Here is a 25314-nt window from a genome sequence, read left to right on the forward strand (position 1 = left end):
AGAACTCTTTTGGGTTACATGTAAAACCCTCTGTAGAAAGGGTTCTACATGGAACCGAAAAGGGTTCTACCTGGAACCAAAAGGGTTCTACCTGGAACCAAAAATAGTTATACGGCTGTAGAACCCTTTTAGGTTCTAGATAACACAGAGTGTAGGCTTAGGTTTAAAATCAGATTCGAAGAAGAGAAATGGTAGAAATAGGTTTTGACTTTGTGGCTGTGGTAACTAGTGACGACCACAAATCACTTGAGTAACACTACGACTCCCGAGTTGCGCAGTGATTTAAGGCACTTCTCAATTTACATCGACAACATAGCTCAGGCAGTAGGAAGCTATGCAGATGATACAGTCTTATACTGTTAAATGCTCTACAACAAAGCGTTGTTAGTGTCCAACAAGCTTTCTCTGCCCTTAACCTTGTTCTGAACACCTCCAAAACAAAGGTCATGTGGTTTGGTAAGAAGAATGCCCCTCTCCCCACTGGTGTGATTACTACCTCTGAGGGTTTAGAGCTTGAGGTAGTCACCTCATACAAGTACTTGGGAGTATGGCTAGACAGTACACTGTCCTTCTCTCAGCACATATCAAAGCTGCAGGCTAAAGTTAAATCTAGACTTGGTTTCCTCTATCGTAATCGCTCCTCTTTCACCCCAGCTGCCTCACTAACCCTGATTCAGATGACCATCCTACCCACGCTAGATTACGAAGACGTAATTTATAGATCGGCAGGTAAGGCTGCTCTCGAGCGGCTAGATGTTCTTTACCATTCGGACATCAGATGTACCACCCATGCTCCTTATAGGACACATCACTGCACTCTATACTCCTCTGTAAACTGGTCATCTCTGTGTACCCGTCGCAAGACCCACTGGTTGATGCTTATTTATAAAACCTTCTTAGGCCTCACTCCCCCCTATCTGAGATATCTACTGCAGCCCTCATCCTCCACATACAACACCCATTCTGCCAGTCACAATCTGTTAAAAGTCCCCAAGCACACATTCCTGGGTCGCTCCTCTTTTCAGTTCGCTGCAGCTAACGACTGGAACGAGCTGCAACAAACACTCAAACTGGACAGTTTTATCTCAATCTCTTCATTCAAAGACTCAATCATGGACATTCTTACTGACAGTTGTGGCTGCTTCGCGTGATGTATTGTTGTCTCTACCTTCTTGCCCTTTGTGCTGTTGTCTGTGCCATGTTTTGTGGTGCTACCATGTTGTGTTGCTACCATGCTGTGTTGTCATGTGTTGTTGTCATGTTTTGCTACCATGCTGTGTTGTCATGTTTTGCTACCATGCTGTGTTGTCATGTTGTGTTGCTACCATGCTGTGTTGTCATGTGTTGCTACCATGCTGTGTTGTCATGTGTTGCTGCCATGTTGTGTTGCTACCATGCTGTGTTGTCATGTGTTGCTGCCATGTTGTGTTGCTACCATGTTGTTGTCATGTTGTGTTGCTACCATGCTGTGTTGTCATGTGTTGCTGCCATGTTGTGTTGCTACCATGTTGTTGTCATGTTGTGTTGCTACCATACTGTGTTGTCATGTGTTGCTGCCATGCTGTGTTGTTGTCTTTAGGTCTCTCTTTATGTAGTGTTGTGTTGCTACCATGCTGTGTTGTCATGTTGTGTTGCTACCATACTGTGTTGTCATGTGTTGCTGCCATGCTATGTTATTGTCTTAGGTCTCTCTTTATGTAGTTGTGTTGCTACCATGCTGTGTTGTCATGTTGTGTTGCTACCATACTGTGTTGTCATGTGTTGCTGCCATGCTATGTTGTTGTCTTTAGGTCTCTCTTATGTAGTGTTGTGTTGCTGCCATGTTGTGGTGCTACCATGCTGTGTTGTCATGTCATGTTGCTGCCATGTTGTGGTGCTACCATGCTGTATTGTCATGTTGTGTTGCTACCATACTGTGTTGTCATGTGTTGCTACCATGCAATGTTGTTGTCTTAGGTCTCTCTTTATGTAGTGTTGTGTTGCTACCATGCTGTGTTGTCATGTTGTGTTGCTACCATACTGTGTTGTCATGTGTTGCTGCCATGCTATGTTGTTGTCTTAGGTCTCTCTTTATGTAGTGTTGTGTTGCTACCATGCTGTGTTGTCATGTTGTGTTGCTACCATACTGTGTTGTCATGTGTTGCTGCCATGCTATGTTGTTGTCTTAGGTCTCTCTTTATGTAGTGTTGTGTTGCTACCATGCTGTGTTGTCATGTTGTGTTGCTACCATACTGTGTTGTCATGTTGTGTTGCTACCATGCTGTGTTGTCATGTTGTGTTGCTACCATGCTGTGTTGCTCATGTTGTGGTGCTACCATGCTGTATTGTCATGTTGTGTTGCTACCATGCTGTGTTGTCATGTTGTAGGTGCTACCATGCTGTATTGTCATATTGTGTTGCTACCATACTATGTTGTTGTCTTTAGGTCTCTCTTTATGTAGTGTTGTGTGCTACCATGCTATAATGTTGTCTTTAGGTCTCTCTTTATGTAGTGTTGTGTTGTCATGTGTTGCTGCCTATGCTATGTTGTTGTCTTTAGGTCTCTCTTTATGTAGTGTTGTGTTGTCATGTGTTGCTGCCATGCTGTGTTGTTGTCTTTAGGTCTCTCTTTATGTAGTGTTGTGTTGTCATGTGTTGCTGCCATGCTGTGTTGTTGTCTTAGGTCTCTCTTTATGTAGTGTGTTGTGGTGCTACCATGCTATATTGTTGTCTTTGTCTTTAGGTCTCTCTTTATGTAGTGTTGTGTTGTCATGTGTTGCTGCCATGCTGTGTTGTTGTCTTTAGGTCTCTCTTTATGTAGTGTTGTGTTGTTGTCTTTAGGTCTCTCTTTATGTAGTGTTGTGTTGTTGTCTTTAGGTCTCTCTTTATGTAGTGTTGTGTTGTCATGTGTTGCTGCCATGCTGTGTTGTTGTCTTTAGGTCTCTCTTTATGTAGTGTTGTGTTGTTGTCTTTAGGTCTCTCTTTATGTAGTGTTGTGTTGTTGTCTTTAGGTCTCTCTTTATGTAGTGTTGTGTTGTTGTCTTTAGGTCTCTCTTTATGTAGTGTTGTGTTGTCTCTCTTCATGTAGTGTTGTGTTGTCTCTCTTGTGGTGATGTGTGTTTTGTCCTATATTTAGATTTTATTTATTTATTTTTAATCCCAGCCCCCGTCACCGCAGGAGGCCCTTTGCCTTTTGGTAGGCTGTCATTCTTAATAAGAATGTTTTTAACTGACTTGCCAGTTAAATAAATATTTTAAAAAATGTTAAAAAAGGACTGGCCACTCCGATCCTGGTTCCTCTCTAGGTTTCTTCCTAGGTTCCTTCCTTTCTAGAGAGCTTTTCCTAGCCACCGTGCTTCTACATCGACATTGCTTGCTCTTTGGGGTTTTAGCACTTTGTGACGACAGCTGATGTAAAAAGGGCTTTAATAAAATACATTTGATTGATTGACTGAGATTACAATATTCAGTCTCATTTCCATTATTATTGAGAGGAGCAAATTCATCCACAAGGTATTTTCAACAAGCAATGGCATATCTAGTCTCCCGGTTTCAAACCATTCTGTCACTAACAGTAACACTGGCTCATAACAAGATACTGTAGTGTGATCATGTAAATGAGGCTATTGTTTACACAGAGACAGGAAGTCCCTACCTCCTCTGGGTGACACAGCACATGTCCCTCAGGCCCAGTGATCCCCAGCTCCAGTAGTCGCTTCTGCTCCTATATAGATAGAAGGGGTAAGACGGAAACTAAACTTCACATGGTGCAATCAAAGACAGCAGTTTATTCTGCTCCTATATAGATAGAAGGGGAAATATGGCAACTGAAGATGTCCTTTGCCCAGGAGAGATCTGCCCAGTCACTGTCAAAGGCCAGTCTTTCAAGTCAACAGTACAGTAGCCTACCTCGTCAATGATGTCACCGTTCTCAGCGTGAACCTGAGCGATGGCACCCAGGTCTCGAATGATACCAAACATCTCATACATCTGGCATGGGAAAGAGATAAAAACAAGGAGGGGGGGGGGTTAATCAAAATGCAGAGGACCGTTCTCCACCCTCTCATGCTCTAAATGCCTTCTCTGGTTTGGTCTCTATTGTTGCCACACTCTCATGCAGAGGACCGTACTCCACACTCTCATGCTCTAAATGCCTTCTCTGGTTTGGTCTCTATTGTTGCCATTGTCCTGGCTGGAAGAAGGTTCAATGAATGTGGAGGTGCAGCGTGAGGTAATACAGTAGGGGAGTGCTGCTCAGCGTGAGGTAATACAGTAGGGGAGTGCTGCTCAGCGTGAGGTAATACAGTAGGGGGAGTGCTGCTCAGCATGAGGTAATACAGTAGGGGGAGTGCTGCTCAGCATGAGGTAATACAGTAGGGGGAGTGCTGCTCAGCATGAGGTAATACAGTAGGGGAGTGCTGCTCAGCGTGAGGTAATACAGTAGGGGGAGTGCCGCTCAGCGTGAGGTAATACAGTAGGGGGAGTGCTGTTCAGCATGAGGTAATACAGTAGGGGGAGTGCTGCTCAGCGTGAGGTAATACAGTAGGGGTGGTGAGGTAATACAGTAGGGGTGGTGAGGTAATACAGTAGGGGGAGTGTGAGGTAATACAGTAGGGGGAGTGCTGCTCAGCGTGACGTAATACAGTAGGGGTGGTGAGGTAATACAGTAGGGGTGGTGAGGTAATACAGTAGGGGGAGTGTGAGGTAATACAGTAGGGGGAGTGCTGCTCAGCGTGAGGTAATACAGTAGGGGGAGTGCTGCTCAGCGTGAGGTAATACAGTAGGGGGAGTGCTGCTCAGCGTGAGGTAATACAGTAGGGGGAGTGCTGCTCAGCGTGAGGTAATACAGTAGGGGGAGTGCTGCTCAGCGTGAGGTAATACAGTAGAGGGAATGCTGCTCAGCGTGAGGTAATACAGTAGAGGGAATGCTGCTCCGCGTGAGGTAATACAGTAGGGGGAGTGCTGCTCAGTGTGAGGTAATACAGTAGGGGTGGTGAGGTAATACAGTAGGGGTGGTGAGGTAATACAGTAGGGGGAGTGCCGCTCAGCGTGAGGTAATACAGTAGGGGTGGTGAGGTAATACAGTAGGGGTGGTGAGGTAATACAGTAGGGGTAGAGTGCCGCTCAGCGTGAGGTAATACAGTAGGGGGAATGCTGCTCAGCGTGAGGTAATACAGTAGGGGTAGTGTGGTGAGGTAATACAGTAGGGGTGGTGAGGTAATACAGTAGGGGTGGTGAGGTAATACAGTAGGGGTGGTGAGGTAATACAGTAGGGGTGGTGAGGTAATACAGTAGGGGTGGTGAGGTAATACAGTAGGGGTGGTGAGGTAATACAGTAGGGGTGGTGAGGTAATACAGTAGGGGTGGTGAGGTAATACAGTAGGGGTGGTGAGGTAATACAGTAGGGGAGCTCTGAGGTAATCACAGTGAGGGAGTGAGGTAATACAGTAGGGGTCTATAGTGAGGTAATACAGTAGGGGTGGTGAGGTAATACAGTAGGGGTGGTGAGGTAATACAGTAGGGGTGGTGAGGTAATACAGTAGGGGTGGTGAGGTAATACAGTAGGGGTGGTGAGGTAATACAGTAGGGGTGGTGAGGTAATACAGTAGGGGTGGTGAGGTAATACAGTAGGGGTGGTGAGGTAATACAGTAGGGGTGGTGAGGTAATACAGTAGGGGTGGTGAGGTAATACAGTAGGGGTAGTGCTGCTCAAATGGATTGTTTTACTCAAGAGAACGTCCTCAGATGAGAGCGTGAGAGTACGGAGCACGGTAGTATGCATATGGAGAAACACCCAAGGTTATTATTTACATTTTAGAGACGTCTGAATAAATAGTTTGAAGAAATAAAACTTACCTGACTATCTGAGCTCTGGAATTTGTCCTTGTAAGCCATGAAGATCAAGAAGGAATTGACTCCTGGAGAAATTCAAACATAACACATTTCAAACCAGTTCAAGGAATTTAATTTCTCCCATTTGAAAATCACAAGCATGTGCAGATGTGTCTATATGTCTGTGCGCTCCTGTGTGTGCATATGGTTGTGTGGTTGTGTGTGTGAGTGGCTGTGTGTGTGAGTGAGTGAGTGAGTGAGTGAGTGAGTGAGTGAGTGAGTGGTTTTGTGTGTGTGTGAGTGCATGAGTGAGTGCTGTTCAGCTGGGTGAGAGAGAGTTGGTGGGCTGACTGGCTGTCTGTGTGGATGAGTGAGTGTGTCTGTGTGGATTAGTGAGTGTAGCTCAGCTGGGTGAGAGAGAGTTGGTGGGCTGCTGGCTGTCTGTGTGGATTAGTGAGTGTGTCTGTGTGGATTAGTGAGTGTAGCTCAGCTGGGTGAGAGAGAGTTGGTGGGCTGGCTGGCTGTCTGTGTGGATTAGTGAGTGTGTCTGTGTGGATTAGTGAGTGTAGTCAGCTGGGTGAGAGAGAGTTGGTGGGCTGGCTGGCTGTCTGTGTGGATTAGTGAGTGTAGCTCAGCTGGGTGAGAGAGAGTTGGTGGGCTGGCTGGCTGTCTGTGTGGATTAGTGAGTGTGTCTGTGTGGATTAGTGAGTGTAGTACAGCTGGGTGAGAGAGAGTTGGTGGGCTGGCTGTCTGGTCAGCTGGGTGAGAGAGAGTTGGTGGGCTGGCTGGCTGTCTGTGTGGATTGAGTGTAGTTCAGCTGGGTGTGTCTGTCTGTCTGTGGATTAGTGAGTGTAGCTCAGCTGGGTGAGAGAGAGTTGGTGGGCTGGCTGGCTGTCTGTGTGGATTAGTGAGTGTAGCTCAGCTGGGTGAGAGAGAGTTGGTGGGCTGACTGGCTGTCTGTGTGGATTAGTGAGTGTAGTCAGCTGGGTGAGAGAGAGTTGGTGGGCTGGCTGGCTGTCTGTGTGGATTAGTGAGTGTGTCTGTGTGGATTAGTGAGTGTAGCTCAGCTGGGTGAGAGAGAGTTGGTGGGCTGGCTGGCTGTCTGTGTGGATTAGTGAGTGTAGCTCAGCTGGGTGAGAGAGAGTTGGTGGGCTGACTGGCTGTCTGTGTGGATTAGTGAGTGTAGGAGTGATCAGCTAGTGAGAGAGAGTTGGTGCTGACTGGCTGTCAGCTATCAGTGGACACAGTGGGTGACTGGTGTGTGTGAGTTGGTGGGCTGACTGCTGTCTGTGTGGATTAGTGAGTGTAGCTCAGCTGGGTGCAGAAGAAAGCAGTTGGTGGGCTGACTGGCTGTCTGTGTGGATTACCAGTGTGTCTATTGGATTAGTGAGTGTCAGTACCACAACACCATTGGTATCAGATGACATGGCCACAACACCATGTCTGTGTGGATTAGTGAGTGTATTACCTCAGCTGGGTGACAACACAGTTCAGGTGGGCATTACCTGGCTGTAACAACACTGTGTGGATTACCACAACACCATTGAGTATGATACATTACCACAACACCATTAACACAGTATGACACATTACCACAACATTATTATTAACACAGTATCAGGTGTTGTCACCATTAAGTGTAGACACAGTATCAGAGACAGTTGGTGGGCTGTCTCAGCTGTCACAACACCATTAACACAGTGTGTACTGTGTGATTAACACAGTGTCAGACACATGGGTACCACAACACCATTAGCTGTGTGTGTAACACACATTAGTGAGTGTGTCACCATTGGACAGTATCAGACACATTACCACACACCATTAACACCATTGTGTCAGACACATGTGTAACAACACAGTATCAGACACATTACCACAACACCATTAACACAGTGTGGACACATTGTCACCATTAGTGAGTACCACAACAGCTAACACAGTATCAGAGTACATTACCTGGCACCATTAACAGTATAAGTGTCTGTGTGGATTAGTCAGTGACACATTACCACAACACCATTAACTGTCAGTATCAGATTACATTACCACACACCACACCATTGGTAACACAGGGCAGACACATTCAACACCATTAGTATCAGACACATTGTCAACACCATTAACACAGTACCATTACCACAACACAGTGAGTGTACATTCACAACACCATTAACACAGTTACCACAACACATGGGTACAGTCAGAGGTGGGCCACCACAACACCATTAACACAGTATCAGACATTACCACAACACCATTAACACAGTATGGACACATTACCACAACACCATTAACACAGTATCAGTGAGTACCACAACACCATTAACACAGTATCAGATACATTACCACAACACCATTAACAACACAGTATCAGACACATTACCACAACACCATTAACACAGTATCAGATACATTACCACAACACCATTAACACAGTATAAGACACATTACCACAACACCATTAACACAGTATCAGACACATTACCACAACACCATTAACACAGTATCAGGTACATTACCACAACACCATTAACACAGTATCAGACACATTACCACAACACCATTAACACAGTATCAGATACATTACCACAACACCATTAACACAGTATCAGATTACATTACCACAACACCATTAACACAGTATCAGATACATTACCACAACACCATTAACACAGTATCAGGTACATTACCACAACACCATTAACACAGTATCAGACACATTACCATAACACCATTAACACAGTATCAGGTACACCACAACACCATTAACAACACAGTATCAGACACATTACCACAACACCATTAACACAGTATCAGACACATTACCACAACACCATTAACACAGTATCAGTACATTACCACAACACCATTAACAACACAGTATCAGACACATTACCACAACACCATTAACAACACAGTATCAGACACATTACCACAACACCATTAACACAGTATCAGACACATTACCACAACACCATTAACACATTACCACAACACCATTAACAACACAGTATCAGGTACATTACCACAACACCATTAACAACACAGTATCAGATACATTACCACAACACCATTAACAACACAGTATCAGATACATTACCACAACACCATTACACAACACAGTATCAGATACATTACCACAACACCATTAGCAACACAGTATCAGACACATTACCACAACACCATTAACACAGTATCAGGTACATTACCACAACACCATTAACACAGTATCAGACACATTACCACAACACCATTAACACAGTATCAGGTACATTACCACAACACCATTAACAACACAGTATCAGACACATTACCACAACACCATTAACACAGTATCAGACACATTACCACAACACCATTAACACAGTATCAACACATTACCACAACACCATTAACAACACAGTATCAGTATACATTACCACAACACCATTAACACAGTATCAGACACATTACCACAACACCATTAACACAGTATCAGGTACATTACCACAACACCATTAACAGTATCAGATACATTACCACAACACAGTATCAGACACATTACCACAACACCATTAACACAGTATCAGATACATTACCACAACACCATTAACACAGTATCAGATACATTACCACAACACCATTAACACAGTATCAGATACATTACCACAACACCATTAACACAGTATCAGACACATTACCACAACACCATTAACAACACAGTATCAGACACATTACCACAACACCATTAACACAGTATCAGATACATTACCACAACACCATTAACACAGTATCAGACACATTACCACAACACCATTAACACAGTATCAGATACATTACCACAACACCATTAACAACACAGTATCAGATACATTACCACAACACCATTAACACAGTATCAGATACATTACCACAACACCATTAACACAGTATCAGATACATTACCACAACACCATTAACAACACAGTATCAGACACATTACCACAACACCATTAACACAGTATCAGACACATTACCACAACACCATTAACACAGTATCAGATACATTACCACAACACCATTAACACAGTATCAGATACATTACCACAACACCATTAACACAGTATCAGATACATTACCACAACACCATTAACAACACAGTATCAGATACATTACCACAACACCATTAACACAGTATCAGACACATTACCACAACACCATTAACAACACAGTATCAGATACATTACCACAACACCATTAACAACACAGTATCAGACACATTACCACAACACCATTAACAACACAGTATCAGACACATTACCACAACACCATTAACACAGTATCAGACACATTACCACAACACCATTAACACAGTATCAGACACATTACCACAACACCATTAACACAGTATCAGATACATTACCACAACACCATTAACACAGTATCAGACACATTACCACAACACCATTAACACAGTATCAGACACATTACCACAACACCATTAACAACACAGTATCAGACACATTACCACAACACCATTAACAACACAGTATCAGACACATTACCACAACACCATTAACAACACAGTATCAGACACATTACCACAACACCATTAACACAGTATCAGACATTATCACAACACCATTACCACAACACCATTAACAACACAGTATCAGACACATTTACATTTACATTTACATTTAAGTCATTTACCAGACGCTCTTAACACAGTATCAGACATTACCACAACACCATTAACACAGTATCAGATACATTACCACAACACCATTAACACAGTATCAGATACATTACCACAACACCATTAACACAGTATCAGATACATTACCACAACACCATTAACACAGTATCAGATACATTACCACAACACCATTAACAACACAGTATCAGATACATTACCACAACACCATTAACAGCTGGACATGACCCCTTTCAAGTGTTATTTGTGGTAATATCATCTAATGTATTCTCATCTAGTAGTTATATGGTAGGGAAACGATTTAAGAGTCATATTGGGTGTTTTTGTGTCAGACAGATTGAGATCTGAAGACAGACACAGGAACTATCTACACAGGTAGATCCAGAACATCCTGAAACAATACCTTTATCCTTCACCAGACTCTCCATCTCTTCAAAGAGTCCGTCGTGCCAGCGGGTGATGTCCATGTGGAGGGAGTAATCACAGCAGGACCCCCTGTCTGCTATGTCCTTCCACTGGTCGTAGGCCCCCAGGAGGCTGGCACCAGGCTCGGGGACCACATGGTCAACTATAGGACGGGAGAGAAGAAGAGGACCAGGTCAACTAGAGGACGGGAGAGAAGAAGAGGACCAGGTCAACTAGAGGACAGGAGAGAAGAAGAGGAGGACAGGGTCAACTAGAGGACGGGAGAGAAGAAGAGGACCAGGTCAACTAGAGGACAGGAGAGAAGAAGAGGACCAGGTCAACTAGAGGACAGGAGAGAAGAAGAAGACCAGGTCAACTAGAGGACAGGAGAGAAGAAGAAGACCAGGTCAACTATAGGACAGGAGAGAAGAAGAAGACCAGGTCAACTATAGGACAGGAGAGAAGAAGAAGACCAGGTCAACTAGAGGACAGGAGAGAAGAAGAAGAGGAACAGGTCAACTATAGGACAGGAGAGAAGAAGAGGAGGACAGGTCAACTATAGGACAGGAGAGAAGAAGAGGACCAGGTCAACTATAGGACAGGAGAGAAGAAGAAGACCAGGTCAACTAGAGGACAGGAGAGAAGAAGAAGACCAGGTCAACTATAGGACAGGAGAGAAGAAGAAGAGGACCAGGTCAACTATAGGACAGGAGAGAAGAAGAAGAGGACCAGGTCAACTATAGGACAGGAGAGAAGAAGAAGACCAGGTCAACTAGAGGACAGGAGAGAAGAAGAAGAGGAACAGGTCAACTATAGGACAGGAGAGAAGAAGAGGAGGACAGGGTCAACTATAGGACAGGAGAGAAGAAGAGGACCAGGTCAACTATAGGACAGGAGAGAAGAAGAAGAGGACCAGGTCAACTATAGGAGAGGAGAGAAGAAGAAGAGGACCAGGTCAACTATAGGACAGGAGAGAAGAAGACCAGGTCAATTAGAGGACAGGAGAGAAGAAGAAGAGGACCAGGTCAACTATAGGAGAGGAGAGAAGAAGAAGAGGACCAGGTCAACTATAGGAGAGGAGAGAAGAAGAAGAGGACCAGGTCAACTATAGGAGAGGAGAGAAGAAGAAGAGGACCAGGTCAACTATAGGAGAGGAGAGAAGAAGAAGAGGACCAGGTCAACTATAGGAGAGGAGAGAAGAAGAAGAGGACCAGGTCAACTATGGGACTGACAGGGGAGAGAGGAAACCACACACTGAGCAGTGAACTTCAACTCAGTTTCTTTCATTCAAGATTGATGACGATCCACGAATAACGTAGACGATGCAAAGTCACAGCAGTATCCATTAAAAACATCAGGCTGATATTTCCTCCAATGTTCCATCCCTAAAAACACAGCTCACATAACAGCCGTATGGGGTCTGTGCTGCTGTTTACACAGATCCAATAGGAGCAGGGGGACGGTTTGAGGGTAAAGAGTTCAGAGTAAAGTCTCTCTGACAGGCTGGGATAGCATGACCCGGTTTCAGATGATCTAACTGCAGCACTCAGACATGCTCTCCTCTCCTCCAGCTCTCCTCCGTCCCCCCCGTCTCTAACCGCTCAGAGAGCTTCCCTCTCAGCCTGTCTCACTCGCTGCCACAAAGAAACACAAATTGTCTCCCTCTGATCTGACCCAGAGGCAGCTGCCCTACCCCTCCCTCTCCCTGTTCCACCTCCCTCCCTCTCCCTATACCACCTCCCTCCATCCCTCTCCCTGTTCCACCTCCCTCCATCCCTCTCCCTGTTCCACCTCCCTCCATCCCTCTCCCTGTTCCACCTCCCTCCCTCCCTCTCCCTATACCATCTCTCTCTCCCTGTTCCACCTCCCTCCATCCCTCTCCCTGTTCCACCTCCCTCCCTCTCCTTAAACCACCTCTCTCTCCCTGTACCACCCCCTCCTCCCTCCCTCCCTCCCTCTCCCTGTATAATATATAATCTCTGTGGACTGAAAAGACTCTATAGTGTTAGATCTCTCTCTCTCTCCCTCAGTGCTGTATAATATATTATCTATGTGGACTGAAAAGACTCTATAGTGTTAGATCTCTCTCTCTCTCTCCCTCAGTGCTGTATAATATATAATCTCTGTGGACTGGATAGACTCTATAGTGTTAGATCTCTCCCTCAGTGCTATATAATATATTATCTCTGTGGACTGAAAAGACTCTATAGTGTTAGATCTCTCTCTCTCTCCCTCAGTGCTGTATAATATATTATCTCTGTGGACTGAAAAGACTCTATAGTGTTAGATCTCTCTCTCTCTCAGTGCTGTATAATATATTATCTCTGTGGACTGGAAAGACTCTATGGTGTTACATCTCGCTATCTGTCATGGTCTTCCTCCTCTTCATCTGAAGGACCAAAATGCTCTGAAGAGGAGAGGCGAGAAGGATCGGAGGACCAAAATGCGGCATGGTATGTGTTCATGATGAATATTTAATTAAAGAAAGAACTGAACACTGAATACAAAAACAATAAACCAATAATGACCGTGAAGCTACAAATGAGACCTGTGCTGACACAAGCAACTAGCATAGACAATCACCCACAAACAAACAGTGCAACCCAGGCTACCTAAGTATGATTCTCAATCAGAGACAACTAATGACACCTGCCTCTGATTGAGAACCATACTAGGCCGAAACATACAAATCCCCAAATTAGTTAGTTAAGGCTAGTTAGGGTTAGATAGGGTTAGTTGAGGTTAGGGTTAGATATGGTTAGTTAGGGTTAGTTAAGGTTAGGGTCAGTTAAGGTTACGGTTAGTTAGGGTTAGTTAAGGTCAGGGTTAGTTAGGGTTAGTTAAGGTTAGGGATAGTTAAGGTTAGTTAGATTTAGTTAAGGTTAGGGTTAGTTAAGGTTAGGGTTAGTTAAGGTTAGTTATGGTTAGTTAAGGTTAGGGTTAGTTAGGGTTAGTTAAGGTTGGGGTTAGTTAGGGTTAGTTAAGGTTAGGGTTAGTTAGGGTTAGTGAAGGTTAGGGTTAGTTAGGGTTAGTTAGGGTTAGTTAAGGTTAGGGTTAGTTAGGGTTAGTTAGGGTTAGTTAAGGTTAGGGTTAGTTATGGTTAGTTAGGGTTAGTGAAGGTTAGGGTTAGTTAAGGTTAGGGTTAGTTAAGGTTAGGGTTAGTTAGGGTTAGTTAAGGTTAGGGTTAGTTAGGGTTAGTGAAGGTTAGGGTTAGTTAGGGTTAGTGAGGGTTAGTGAAGGTTAGGGTTAGTTAGGGTTAGTTAGGGTTAGTGAAGGTTAGGGTTAGTGAAGGTTAGGGTTAGTTAAGGTTAGGGTTAGTTAGGGTTAGTGAAGGTTAGGGTTAGTTAGGGTTAGTTAAGGTTAGGGTTAGTTAGGGTTAGTGAAGGTTAGGGTTAGTTAGGGTTAGTGAAGGTTAGGGTTAGTTAGGGTTAGTGAAGGTTAGGGTTAGTTAGGGTTAGTGAAGGTTAGGGTTAGTTAGGGTTAGTGAAGGTTAGGGTTAGTTAGGGTTAGTGAAGGTTAGGGTTAGTTAGGGTTAGTGAAGGTTAGGGTTAGTTAGGGTTAGTTAGGGTTAGTGAAGGTTAGGGTTAGTTAGGGTTAGTGAAGGTTAGGGTAGGTTAGGGTTAGTTAGGGTTAGTGAAGGTTAGGGTTAGTTAGGGTTAGTGAAGGTTAGGGTTAGTTAGGGTTAGTGAAGGTTAGGGTTAGTTAGGGTTAGTGAGGGTTAGTGAAGGTTAGGGTTAGTTAGGGTTAGTTAGGGTTAGTGAAGGTTAGGGTTAGTTAGGGTTAGGGTTAGTTAGGGTTAGTGAAGGTTAGGGTTAGTTAGGGTTAGTTAGGGTTAGTGAAGGTTAGGGTTAGTTAGGGTTAGTGAAGGTTAGGGTTAGTTAGGGTTAGTTAGGGTTAGTGAAGGTTAGGGTTAGTTAGGGTTAGGGTCAGCAGTATAATAGAGGAACCCTACTGATCATGGTGGTGCCCCCTGCCAGGGCAGCCTTGGTCCCGTGGTAGAAGTCATCTGGGTTAGGGTTAGTTAGGGTTAGTTAGGGTTAGTGAAGGTTAGGGTTAGTTAGGGTTAGTTAGGGTTAGTGAAGGTTAGGGTTAGTTAGGGTTAGTTAGGGTTAGTGAAGGTTAGGGTTAGTTAGGGTTAGTGAGGGTTAGTGAAGGTTAGGGTTAGTTAGGGTTAGTTAGGGTTAGTGAAGGTTAGGGTTAGTTAGGGTTAGTGAGGGTTAGGGTTAGTTAGGGTTAGTTAGGGTTAGTGAAGGTTAGGGTTAGTTAGGGTTAGTGAAGGTTAGGGTTAGTTAGGGTTAGTTAGGGTTAGTGAAGGTTAGGGTTAGTTAGGGTTAGTTAGGGTTAGGGTTAGTTAGGGTTAGGGTCAGCAGTATAATAGAGGAACCCTACTGATCATGGTGGTGCCCCCTGCCAGGGCAGCCTTGGTCCCGTGGTAGAAGTCATCTGGGTTAGGGTTAGTTAGGGTTAGTTAGGGTTAGTTAGGGTTAGTGAAGGTTAGGGTTAGTTAGGGTTAGGGTTAGTTAGGGTTAGGGTTAGTTAAGGTTAGGGTTAGTTAGGGTTAGTTAGGGTTAGTGAAGGTTAGGGTTAGTTAGGGTTAGGGTTAGTTAGGGTTAGTTAGGGTTAGTGAAGGTTAGGGTTAGTTAGGGTTAGGGTCAGCAGTATAATAGAGGAACCCTACTGATCATGGTGGTGCCCCCTGCCAGGGCAGCCTTGGTCCCGTGGTAGAAGTCATCTGGGTTAGGGTTAGTTAGGGTTAGTTAGGGTTAGGGTTAGGGTTAGGGTTAGGGTTAGGGTTAGTGAGGGTTAGGGTTAGTTAGGGTTAGTGAGGGTTAGTTAGGGTTAGGGTTAGTTAGGGTTAGTTAGGGTTAGTGAAGGTTAGGGTTAGTTAGGGTTAGTGAAGGTTAGGGTTAGTTAGGGTTAGTTAGGGTTAGTGAAGGTTAGGGTTAGTTAGGGTTAGGGTTAGTTAGGGTTAGTGAAGGTTAGGGTTAGTTAGGGTTAGGGTCAGCAGTATAATAGAGGAACCCTACTGATCATGGTGGTGCCCCCTGCCAGGGCAGCCTTGGTCCCGTGGTAGAAGTCATCTGGGTTAGGGTTAGTTAGGGTTAGGGTTAGGGTTAGTTAGGGTTAGTTAGGGTTAGTGAAGGTTAGGGTTAGTTAGGGTTAGGGTCAGCAGTATAATAGAGGAACCCTACTGATCATGGTGGTGCCCCCTGCCAGGGCAGCCTTGGTCCCGTGGTAGAAGTCATCTGGGTTAAGGTTAGGGTTAGTTAGGGTTAGTTAGGGTTAGTGAAGGTTAGGGTTAGTTAGGGTTAGTTAGGGTTAGGGTTAGTTAGGGTTAGTTAAGGTTAGGGTTAGTTAGGGTTAGTTAGGGTTAGGGTTAGTTAGGGTTAGTGAAGGTTAGGGTTAGTTAAGGTTAGGGTTAGTTAGGGTTAGTGAGGGTTAGTGAAGGTTAGGGTTAGTTAGGGTTAGGGTTAGTTAGGGTTAGGGTTAGTTAGGGTTAGGGTTAGTTAGGGTTAGTGAGGGTTAGTGAAGGTTAGGGTTAGTTAGGGTTAGTTAGGGTTAGGGTTAGTTAGGGTTAGTTAGGGTTAGTGAAGGTTAGGGTTAGTTAGGGTTAGTTAGGGTTAGGGTTAGTTAGGGTTAGTGAGGGTTAGTGAAGGTTAGGAAGGGTTAGTTAGGGAGGGTTAGTTGGTTAGTTAGGGTTAGTGAAGGCCAGGTTAGTTAGGGTTAGGGTCCAGTATAATAGAGGAACCCTACATCATGGTGGTGCCCCCTGCCAGGGCAGCCTTGGTCCCGTGGTTAGTCATCTGGGTTAGGGTTAGGGTTAGTGAAGGTTAGGGTTAGTTAGGGTTAGTTAGGGTTAGGGTTAGTGAAGGTTAGGGTTAGTTAGGGTTAGTTAGGGTTAGTGAAGGTTAGGGTTAGTTAGGGTTAGTGAAGGTTAGGGTTAGTTAGGGTTAGTTAGGGTTAGTGAAGGTTAGGGTTAGTTAGGGTTAGTGAAGGTTAGGGTTAGTTAGGGTTAGTTAGGGTTAGTGAAGGTTAGGGTTAGTTAGGGTTAGTGAAGGTTAGGGTTAGTTAGGGTTAGTTAGGGTTAGTGAAGGTTAGGGTTAGTTAGGGTTAGTGAAGGTTAGTGAAGGTTAGGGTTAGTTAGGGTTAGTGAAGGTTAGTGAAGGTTAGGGTTAGTTAGGGTTAGTGAAGGTTAGGGTTAGTTAGGGTTAGTTAGGGTTAGTGAAGGTTAGGGTTAGTTAGGGTTAGTGAAGGTTAGGGTTAGTTAGGGTTAGTTAGGGTTAGTGAAGGTTAGGGTTAGTTAGGGTTAGGGTCAGCAGTATAATAGAGGAACCCTACTGATCATGGTGGTGCCCCCTGCCAGGGCAGCCTTGGTCCCGTGGTAGAAGTCATCTGGGTTAGGGTTAGGGTTAGTTAGGGGTTAGGGTTAGGTTAGGGTTAGTGAGGGTTAGTGAAGGTTAGGGTTAGTTAGGGTTAGGGTCAGCAGTATAATAGAGGAACCCTACTGATCATGGTGGTGCCCCCTGCCAGGGCAGCCTTGGTCCCGTGGTAGAAGTCATCTGGGTTAGGGTTAGTTAGGGTTAGTTAGGGTTAGTGAAGGTTAGGGTTAGTTAGGGTTAGTTAGGGTTAGTGAAGGTTAGGGTTAGTTAGGGTTAGGGTTAGTTAGGGTTAGGGTTAGTTAGGGTTAGGGTTAGTTAGGGTTAGTTAGGGTTAGTGAAGGTTAGGGTTAGTTAGGGTTAGTTAGGGTTAGTTAAGGTTAGGGTTAGTTAGGGTTAGGGTTAGTTAGGGTTAGTTAGGGTTAGTGAAGGTTAGGGTTAGTTAGGGTTAGGGTCAGCAGTATAATAGAGGAACCCTACTGATCATGGTGGTACCCCCTGCCAGGGCAGCCTTGGTCCCGTGGTAGAAGTCATCTGAAGGGCTCATTCCCAGCTGGGAGGTCTGGAGGCTGGTGTTCACATCGATGCCACCGGGGATCACGATGTGTCCGTAGGCATCAACCGTCTTCACCCCTCCTGGAACTAAAAGGTTCTCACCAATCTGCCTGGTGAGGAGGACACAGGCCATGGTACAGGACAATGGTCACATTTTAACAGCAACAACAGTTTATGTGTCTGTCTGCCTCTCTGTCTGCCTGTCTGCCTGCGTCTTTATGTCTGTCTGCCTCTATGTCTGCCTGTCTGTCTGCCTGTGTCTATATGTCGGTCTGCCTCTCTGTCTGCCTCTCTGTCTGCCTGCCTGTCTGTCTGCCTGCTTGTGTCTGCCTGTCTGTCTGCCTCTCTGTCTGCCTGTGTCTATATGTCTGTCTGCCTCTCTGTCTGCCTGTGTCTATATGTCTGTCTGCCTCTTTGTCTGCCTCTGTATGCCTGTGTCTATATGTCCGTCTGCCTGTATCTATATGTCTGTCTGCCTCTCTGTCTGCCTCTCTGTCTGCCTATGTAGGGTTAGGGCCATCCTCCACATAGACGTCTGTGTGTGTGTGTGTGTGTGTGTGTGTGTCTGTGTGTGTGTGTGTGTGTGTCTGTGTGTGTGTGTGTGTGTGTGTGTGTGTGTGTGTGTGTGTGTGTGTGTGTGTGTGTGTGTGTGTGTGTGTGTGTGTGTGTGTGTGTGTGTGTGTGTGTGTGTGTGTGTGTGTGTGTGTGTGTGTGTGTGTGTGTGTTAACAGTAACTTCTTACTTGATGGTGCCATCCTCCACATAGACGTCTGCGTAGAAAGACTGGTCGTCATTAACGATCTTTCCTCCTTTGATAATGAGGCGATCAGTCTGGAGACACAGGAACCATCGACAGCAGCGAGGAACACAAATACATATTTACATGTTAGTCATTAAACACACACTCGTATCCAGAAGAACTGACAGGTATTACCATCACCTTAAGGTAGCTTGGGGAGACAACCACATGTCTCAGTCATATAAAGACAAGTGTACTAAAGCAGCTATCAGTAGGGGAGGTGCTGCTATCAGTAGGGGAGGTGCTGCTATCAGTAGGGGAGGTGCTGCTATCAGTAGGGGAGGTGCTGCTATCAGTAGGGGAGGTGCTGCTATCAGTAGGGGAGGTGCTGCTATCAGTAGGGGTGGTGCTGCTATCAGTAGGGGAGGTGCTGCTATCAGTAGGGGAGGTGCAGCTATCAGTAGGGGAGGTGCTGCTATCAGTAGGGGAGGTGCTGCTATCAGTAGGGGAGGTGCTGCTATCAGTAGGGGTGGTGCTGCTATCAGTAGGGGAGGTGCTGCTATCAGTAGGGGTGGTGCTGCTATCAGTAGGGGAGGTGCTGCTATCAGTAGGGGAGGTGCTGCTATCAGTAGGGGAGGTGCTGCTATCAGTAGGGGAGGTGCTGCTATCAGTAGGGGTGGTGCTGCTATCAGTAGGGGAGGTGCTGCTATCAGTAGGGGAGGTGCTGCTATCAGTAGGGGAGGTGCTGCTATCAGTAGGGGCGGTGCTGCTATCAGTAGGGGAGGTGCTGCTATCAGTAGGGGAGGTGCTGCTATCAGTAGGGGAGGTGCTGCTATCAGTAGGGGCGGTGCTGCTATCAGTAGGGGAGGTGCTGCTATCAGTAGGGGAGGTGCTGCTATCAGTAGGGGAGGTGCTGCTATCAGTAGGGGAGGTGCTGCTATCAGTAGGGGCGGTGCTGCTATCAGTAGGGGAGGTGCTGCTATCAGTAGGGGAGGTGCTGCTATCAGTAGGGGCGGTGCTGCTATCAGTAGGGGAGGTGCTGCTATCAGTAGGGGAGGTGCAGCTATCAGTAGGGGAGGTGCTGCTATCAGTAGGGGCGGTGCTGCTATCAGTAGGGGAGGTGCTGCTATCAGTAGGGGAGGTGCTGCTATCAGTAGGGGCAGACAGACAGACAGACAGACAGACAGACAGACAGACAGACAGACAGACAGACAGACAGACAGACAGACAGACAGACAGACAGACAGACAGACAGACAGAGTTTAGGGGCAGAGAGACCCTGTTGGGAAAGACAAACAGTGAAGCCATAATGTAAAGTGACAGATCCACAGAGAGCCAGGACACCAGAGGGACACCAGAGGGCTACACTCTAGGACTTCACAGTTTCGGTTCAGAGTTACTGCTGCTACTGGTTGACAAAAAAAACATTGCACTCTAAAATATATCTGTGATAAAAACAACCCAATTTGGGTAACTATTGGACAGAACACACATTGGGTTATTATGACCCAGCCAGTTGGGTCACAAGAACCACATTGTTTTCTTTAAGAAGAACCAGGTTGGGTTGTTGATGCAGGGTTACTGAGCTGTGATCCATCGGGTCAGATCAGAACACTGGGAGAGTAAATGTCATTCCAGTCCATCTGTTCTGTTGTCTTGTCAACACATGTTAATGTTGAGCACTGACACTTCTGGGGCTTTAATAAGGCTTACACAAGAGTATGATGTCCTATGATGTCCTTATGGCTTGTTACAGATTTGTTAAAATATTTAAATAATAATATAATTAAATTTATAATAAAATATGTAATATGCAAAAATATTGAAGGATAATTGAAATTTGCAGTGTACAAACTCAACATGACCAATAAGAATGACATTTACTCTTACGGGTGGCCAAAAATAACTCTGAAAACCAAGCCCCCTAATAGGCAAATGGCTTTGGATTACCTAAACATGGGTTCATTTAACCATCGAATGGGTTTTTATTGTCATGCTATTTCCAGGAAGTATGGCCTATAGGGGGCGTGGCTTTCAGATAGGTCTTGTTGACCATTCCAGAATAGTAAGTCATTCCTGTTCATCATGTTATGTTTTGTACACTGTTAATTAAAGATGTCCTTCAATATTTTTTGAACATTGCATATTTTAATAAACAGTTAATAACATGATTATTTAAATATCATAACGAAGTGGTAACCATCCCAACAATGGGATATGCGTATGCACCTGTGGCACTCATTTTGTGTAAGTCTCGTTAAACTTCAAAAGTGTCTGTGCTTAACCTAAATACGTGCCGACAAGACAACAGAACAGATGATCGGAATGACATTTACTCTCACGGGTGGCCTAAAATAACTATCTGAAAGCCACTCCCCTACTAATCCATACCTCCAGTCTTCTGATCTGACCCAGTGGGTCATAGCTCAATAACCCAACTAAGTGCTCAACTGGCTGGGTCAAAAATAATACCATGTGTTTTCTGTCCGATTTTTACCCTGTGTTGTTTTTATTAACACAGATTTTTTTTTTTTTTTTAGAATGTGACTGGTAGACAGACTGATGGATGGACAGACGGACACATGGGCGTACGGACAGACAGGCCTACATGCAGACAGGCAGGCAGGTAGAGAGACACAGAACGACAGACAGATAGACAGACACGACCCCAGAAGAACAGACAGTAAGCTACAATCAGTGCCTCCCATACAGACAGAGTGTAGCCGGGGAACAGTTATCATCTCTCACACTGGTCTTTGGGTTACAGTTAGGAATTATGGCAGTCTTAATCTCTGTATTGATTTTAGTCATGTAGCCTTTTTAATGGCTTCATATTCAACTGCTGCTCGTCAAAAATGGAGAGAATAATTCCAAAGGAGGAGAATGTGGGTCATGCTGGTTAAAGGAGCGGCCCTGTACTGTAGGCTTTGCATCAGCCAGACCACTGTGTCAAATTGCCCGGAAGAAAATAGGATTCAGTGTGTCTTCCCTAACTACGCCCTGTCTCTGTTGCTATAGCGCACAACTGTGTGCTCCCTTCCTCCGCATGGATGAATCTGTCCCGTTTTAACGACAAGGGGAAACCTTTAGCAGGAGACATAGAGGCTCTTGGAGACTCAGACAGACCGTTTCGGCTGCAAGATGTCCATGGTTTGATGGTTAACGATATAGGCTGTCGTGGTCACTTAGAAATGCATCTCTGAGACGTTTGAGATCTTTGTTGAGTCTTTTCAATGGAAAACATTTATTGAACGATATTATATGCAATTCAAATCTATTATTTGGCCGGATTCTGCATGCCATTCAATTAAATCACTGACTGAAATGTGGGGACATGCGACAATGCGAGACAGCTCTCTGATCAGTCCATAGCGGCAGGCGCCGCCATGATCAATTCACTACAATTTATTGTGAGCCTACATCACATAGACTCTGTATGTTTTAATTGCAGCCTTCAAGAAAACGTCATGACATGACCAGGACGGAACAGACATTCGATGCCAAGAGAGTATCTTGTTCGGGCTTTGACATTGTGAAGTCTGTAGACTAAAGCAGTAGCCGGTTGTTGCGTGCGTGTGAGGGGTGTATAGAAGAAAGAAGATTGAAATACGATTTATCACACCATGTAGGTTACCTTTTACTCGTTGCAGTCGATAAATAATACCGGTGTGTGGGGCGACAAACGTATATACCTACCGATGAACGAGGAGTGCCTACCGACAAACGGGGAATGTTCTTCTTGCCTTGGTAAGACATGCCGGCCGGTGTAGCGGTTCACTGGGAGGCAGAGCTTTGATTCCCGATGTTTCAAAGAACACGAGAAACGGATTTATCACCGCTTGGTAGCCTATTTCCTCGCTTTAAAATCCGTCGTCGGAGCCAATTCCTGTAATCTAATTTACACTATCCTACTGGTCAGATCGTGTGAATATAGGAATATACAAAATAATAGAAATAATATGTTCTAGGTTACTATTACTTTGTTAGTGCTGTCGCGCACCAGTCAGAGCCCTCCCTTCAACAATACATCCGGCTGCCTCGCGCACCATCTGCTCGTTTAATATTCCAGACACATAACATCCTACCGGCTAATGGCTGGCATCACACATCCTACCAGCTAATGGCTGGCATCACACATCCTACCGCTAATAGGGGCTAGGCAGGCATCCTGGCAGGCTTTTGTCCTACACAGCAACAATAATTTAGTGGCCACTTAAAACTCGTGTTCTTGATAAAACTCGGGGCCTGTTACCAGTGGGAGTAGCCAGGTGTTGAAATCACAGATACACATGTGAGATCTCTTTCTTTAGGCCATGGGCAACCAATGGGCAGAATAATGGTGATTTCAGTTCCGTGCCCATTGGGACAGCTCCTATAGGCTAAACATTGATCTAGCTGAGAAGAGCCTAAACATAGCCTGGGCTATACTTGATCAATTAATTACATATCAATTAGATTGTGTTAGGTTAACTTCCTCCATAAAGATATACGTTCAAAACACGGAGAGAAAAAAATATCTGATTTGTAAATTGACTTTTGACATGTTGTCAATTCAGGCACCGCACAATATAACATATCTTCAACTGGGGAAAATAAATCTGTGAGGTGTGGAATTACCTCCCGTTTTCCATTGTGCTCACGGTTGTGTCCAGGTCCAGTCTGGTAAACGATTTGACCCTGGGAGGAGCCGGTTTCGGACCCAACTGCTCTGTCTCCACTTGGTCTGGTCTCACTGACCGACGAGAAGTTACTCACACTCCCGGTGTCACTGAAAGTATCGGACCAGCATTTCTCCTCGTTCTTAATCTTAACATGCCGTCTCACAGACTGGGGGCTGCTGTTGTACGACTCAAAATTTAAAGTTTTATTCTCATAAGCGCCTTCCACGTTGCAGAACATGCCGCCGAATTTGACCCTGGGTTTCGGGCTGTCTGTCCCCAGTCTAGACAGCAACGACCCTTCATCGTCACTATCTCTTGGGAGAAGTTTCCTCTCTGACATGGCCAATAACTAGTCTTATTCTCAGAAAGAAAGAAATTAAAACGCCTGTGAAAAATATCCAAAGTTGTCCCAAGTAAAACCTAGGAGTTAATTCCCCTTTTAAGTAGCCCTACTATAGCAGAGGACTTGGTTAGTCAAGTGACTAGAGGAGCTGTCCACTGGGGCGTGGTCCTGAAATAACCACAGTACAATACTCTTACTGGGAGAAAGATACGACAGGCGACCAGGGGAACTACGGGAGGTCTTGTTCTCATCCGCAGGAAACATTAATATGGGTTCATCGCCATCAGTGAAATCCAATCGGGATTCTTCAACTTCCACGCCGAGACGATAATTACTGTAATGGAAACGATGACATACTGTCATTTGTTGAATAATAATTCACAAATGTCTGAGAATGTGGGGAGGGGGGGGGGGGGTTGTAGTTGGCTTACACACTTGAATGCTCACTCAGATCACTTAACGCTGAATGCGGTTGTGTTTTGCCGGTGGCTCGGGGACGCAGTTTTAATGTGTGGTAGACCCGCTGGATGACTGGTTTCACATGACAGACTAAGTTAGCTGGCTAGACTATCTAAACTTCTAGTAATCATGGTCAAATAACCGACCATTGACTTTGTTAGTCACTCAGATATTATATTTTTAAAAACCTGCAAACATTTTTCTCTGCAAAATTAGTAGAATTGCATGAAATGAGTAATACAAATGCTAAATCTCCTCAATGCGCCATTGGAAACAATGTAAAAATGCAGCAAAGTTGCTTTAAGATTTAATATGTAACATTTTCTCTTTGCCCCATGGCAAAGTGTAGAATTGAGGCAAATTAAGTCTAACATGCAGACTAGCCGGGGCGCATTCGCGTGCGCCATCGCGCGCATGTTGATTTTGTCCATCCACAACAGACACGATGAGGACACGCAGGTTGAAATATCAAAACGAACTCAGAAACAACTATATTCATTTGTGGACAGGTCTAAAAGCAGTAAACATTTATGGCCATTTAGCTTCTGTAGCTTCCTGTTGTTCATTAGTCCTGATATCAACATGTGTGGCTCCACCCCCATCAAAGATGCCTTTCCCTGACATAAACCATTAAAACATTACTTGATAATTAACATTCCCGTGTAAACAACCTAACTACTCAAACATCTATGTTGAGGGTTAGAGTCATGTAGACACAGGCTCAACAGCCAACAAAAAAGGCAGGCAGGACACACAAAAAAAAGGCAGCCCCCCACACACACTGCCATGTCTTAGACATCACAGAGAGCAGGCATGGCTGTGGGGTAACTGCGTATTAGTCTTAGACATTAGGATATGTGAGGTCACAGTGTGGCTGAGAGAGTCTGCATGTTTCTGAGATGCCCTATGGCAGAGACCTACATTTAACAAAAACATTCCTCCACCTCCCTCTACTCCTCCTCCTCCTCGCCACTAGCTTCTCTCCTATTAGAGGACATACTGTGTTCGGACTGTGGATTCTCTCACAGAGGTTATACTGTGTTAGGGCTGTGGATTCTCTCACAGAGGTCATACTGTGTTAGGACTGTGGATTCTCTCACAGAGACCATACTGTGTTAGGGCTGTGGATTCTCTCACAGAGGTCATACTGTGTTAGGGCTGTGGATTCTCTCACAGAGGTCATACTGTGTTAGGGCTGTGGATTCTCTCACAGAGGACATACTGTGTTAGGGCTGTGGATTCTCTCACAGAGGTCATACTGTGTTAGGACTGTGGATTCTCTCACA

General features: G+C 45.0%; 1 protein-coding gene across 2 annotated transcripts in view; it reads right to left on the reverse strand.

Moving 5' to 3' along the window:
* The window catches only part of dpysl4 (dihydropyrimidinase like 4), a 33454-nt gene extending 10847 nt beyond the window's left edge, over window positions 1–22607 (reverse strand). For both annotated transcript variants that reach the window (XM_052512659.1, XM_052512658.1), the window contains exons 1-7: window positions 22262–22607; window positions 18569–18657; window positions 17752–17936; window positions 10893–11057; window positions 5836–5897; window positions 3889–3969; window positions 3635–3703 (exon numbers count right to left, since the gene is read on the reverse strand). In XM_052512659.1, the coding sequence (XP_052368619.1) occupies window positions 3635–3703; window positions 3889–3969; window positions 5836–5897; window positions 10893–11057; window positions 17752–17936; window positions 18569–18657; window positions 22262–22321 (711 nt within the window). In that variant the 5' untranslated portion in view covers window positions 22322–22607. The remainder of the gene's footprint in view (window positions 1–3634; window positions 3704–3888; window positions 3970–5835; window positions 5898–10892; window positions 11058–17751; window positions 17937–18568; window positions 18658–22261) is intronic.
* Window positions 22608–25314: the final 2707 nt, after the last annotated feature.

This window comes from Oncorhynchus keta, unplaced genomic scaffold (assembly GCF_023373465.1).
Source record: "Oncorhynchus keta strain PuntledgeMale-10-30-2019 unplaced genomic scaffold, Oket_V2 Un_contig_889_pilon_pilon, whole genome shotgun sequence".
In the NCBI taxonomy this organism is placed as follows: Eukaryota; Metazoa; Chordata; class Actinopteri; order Salmoniformes; family Salmonidae; genus Oncorhynchus; species Oncorhynchus keta.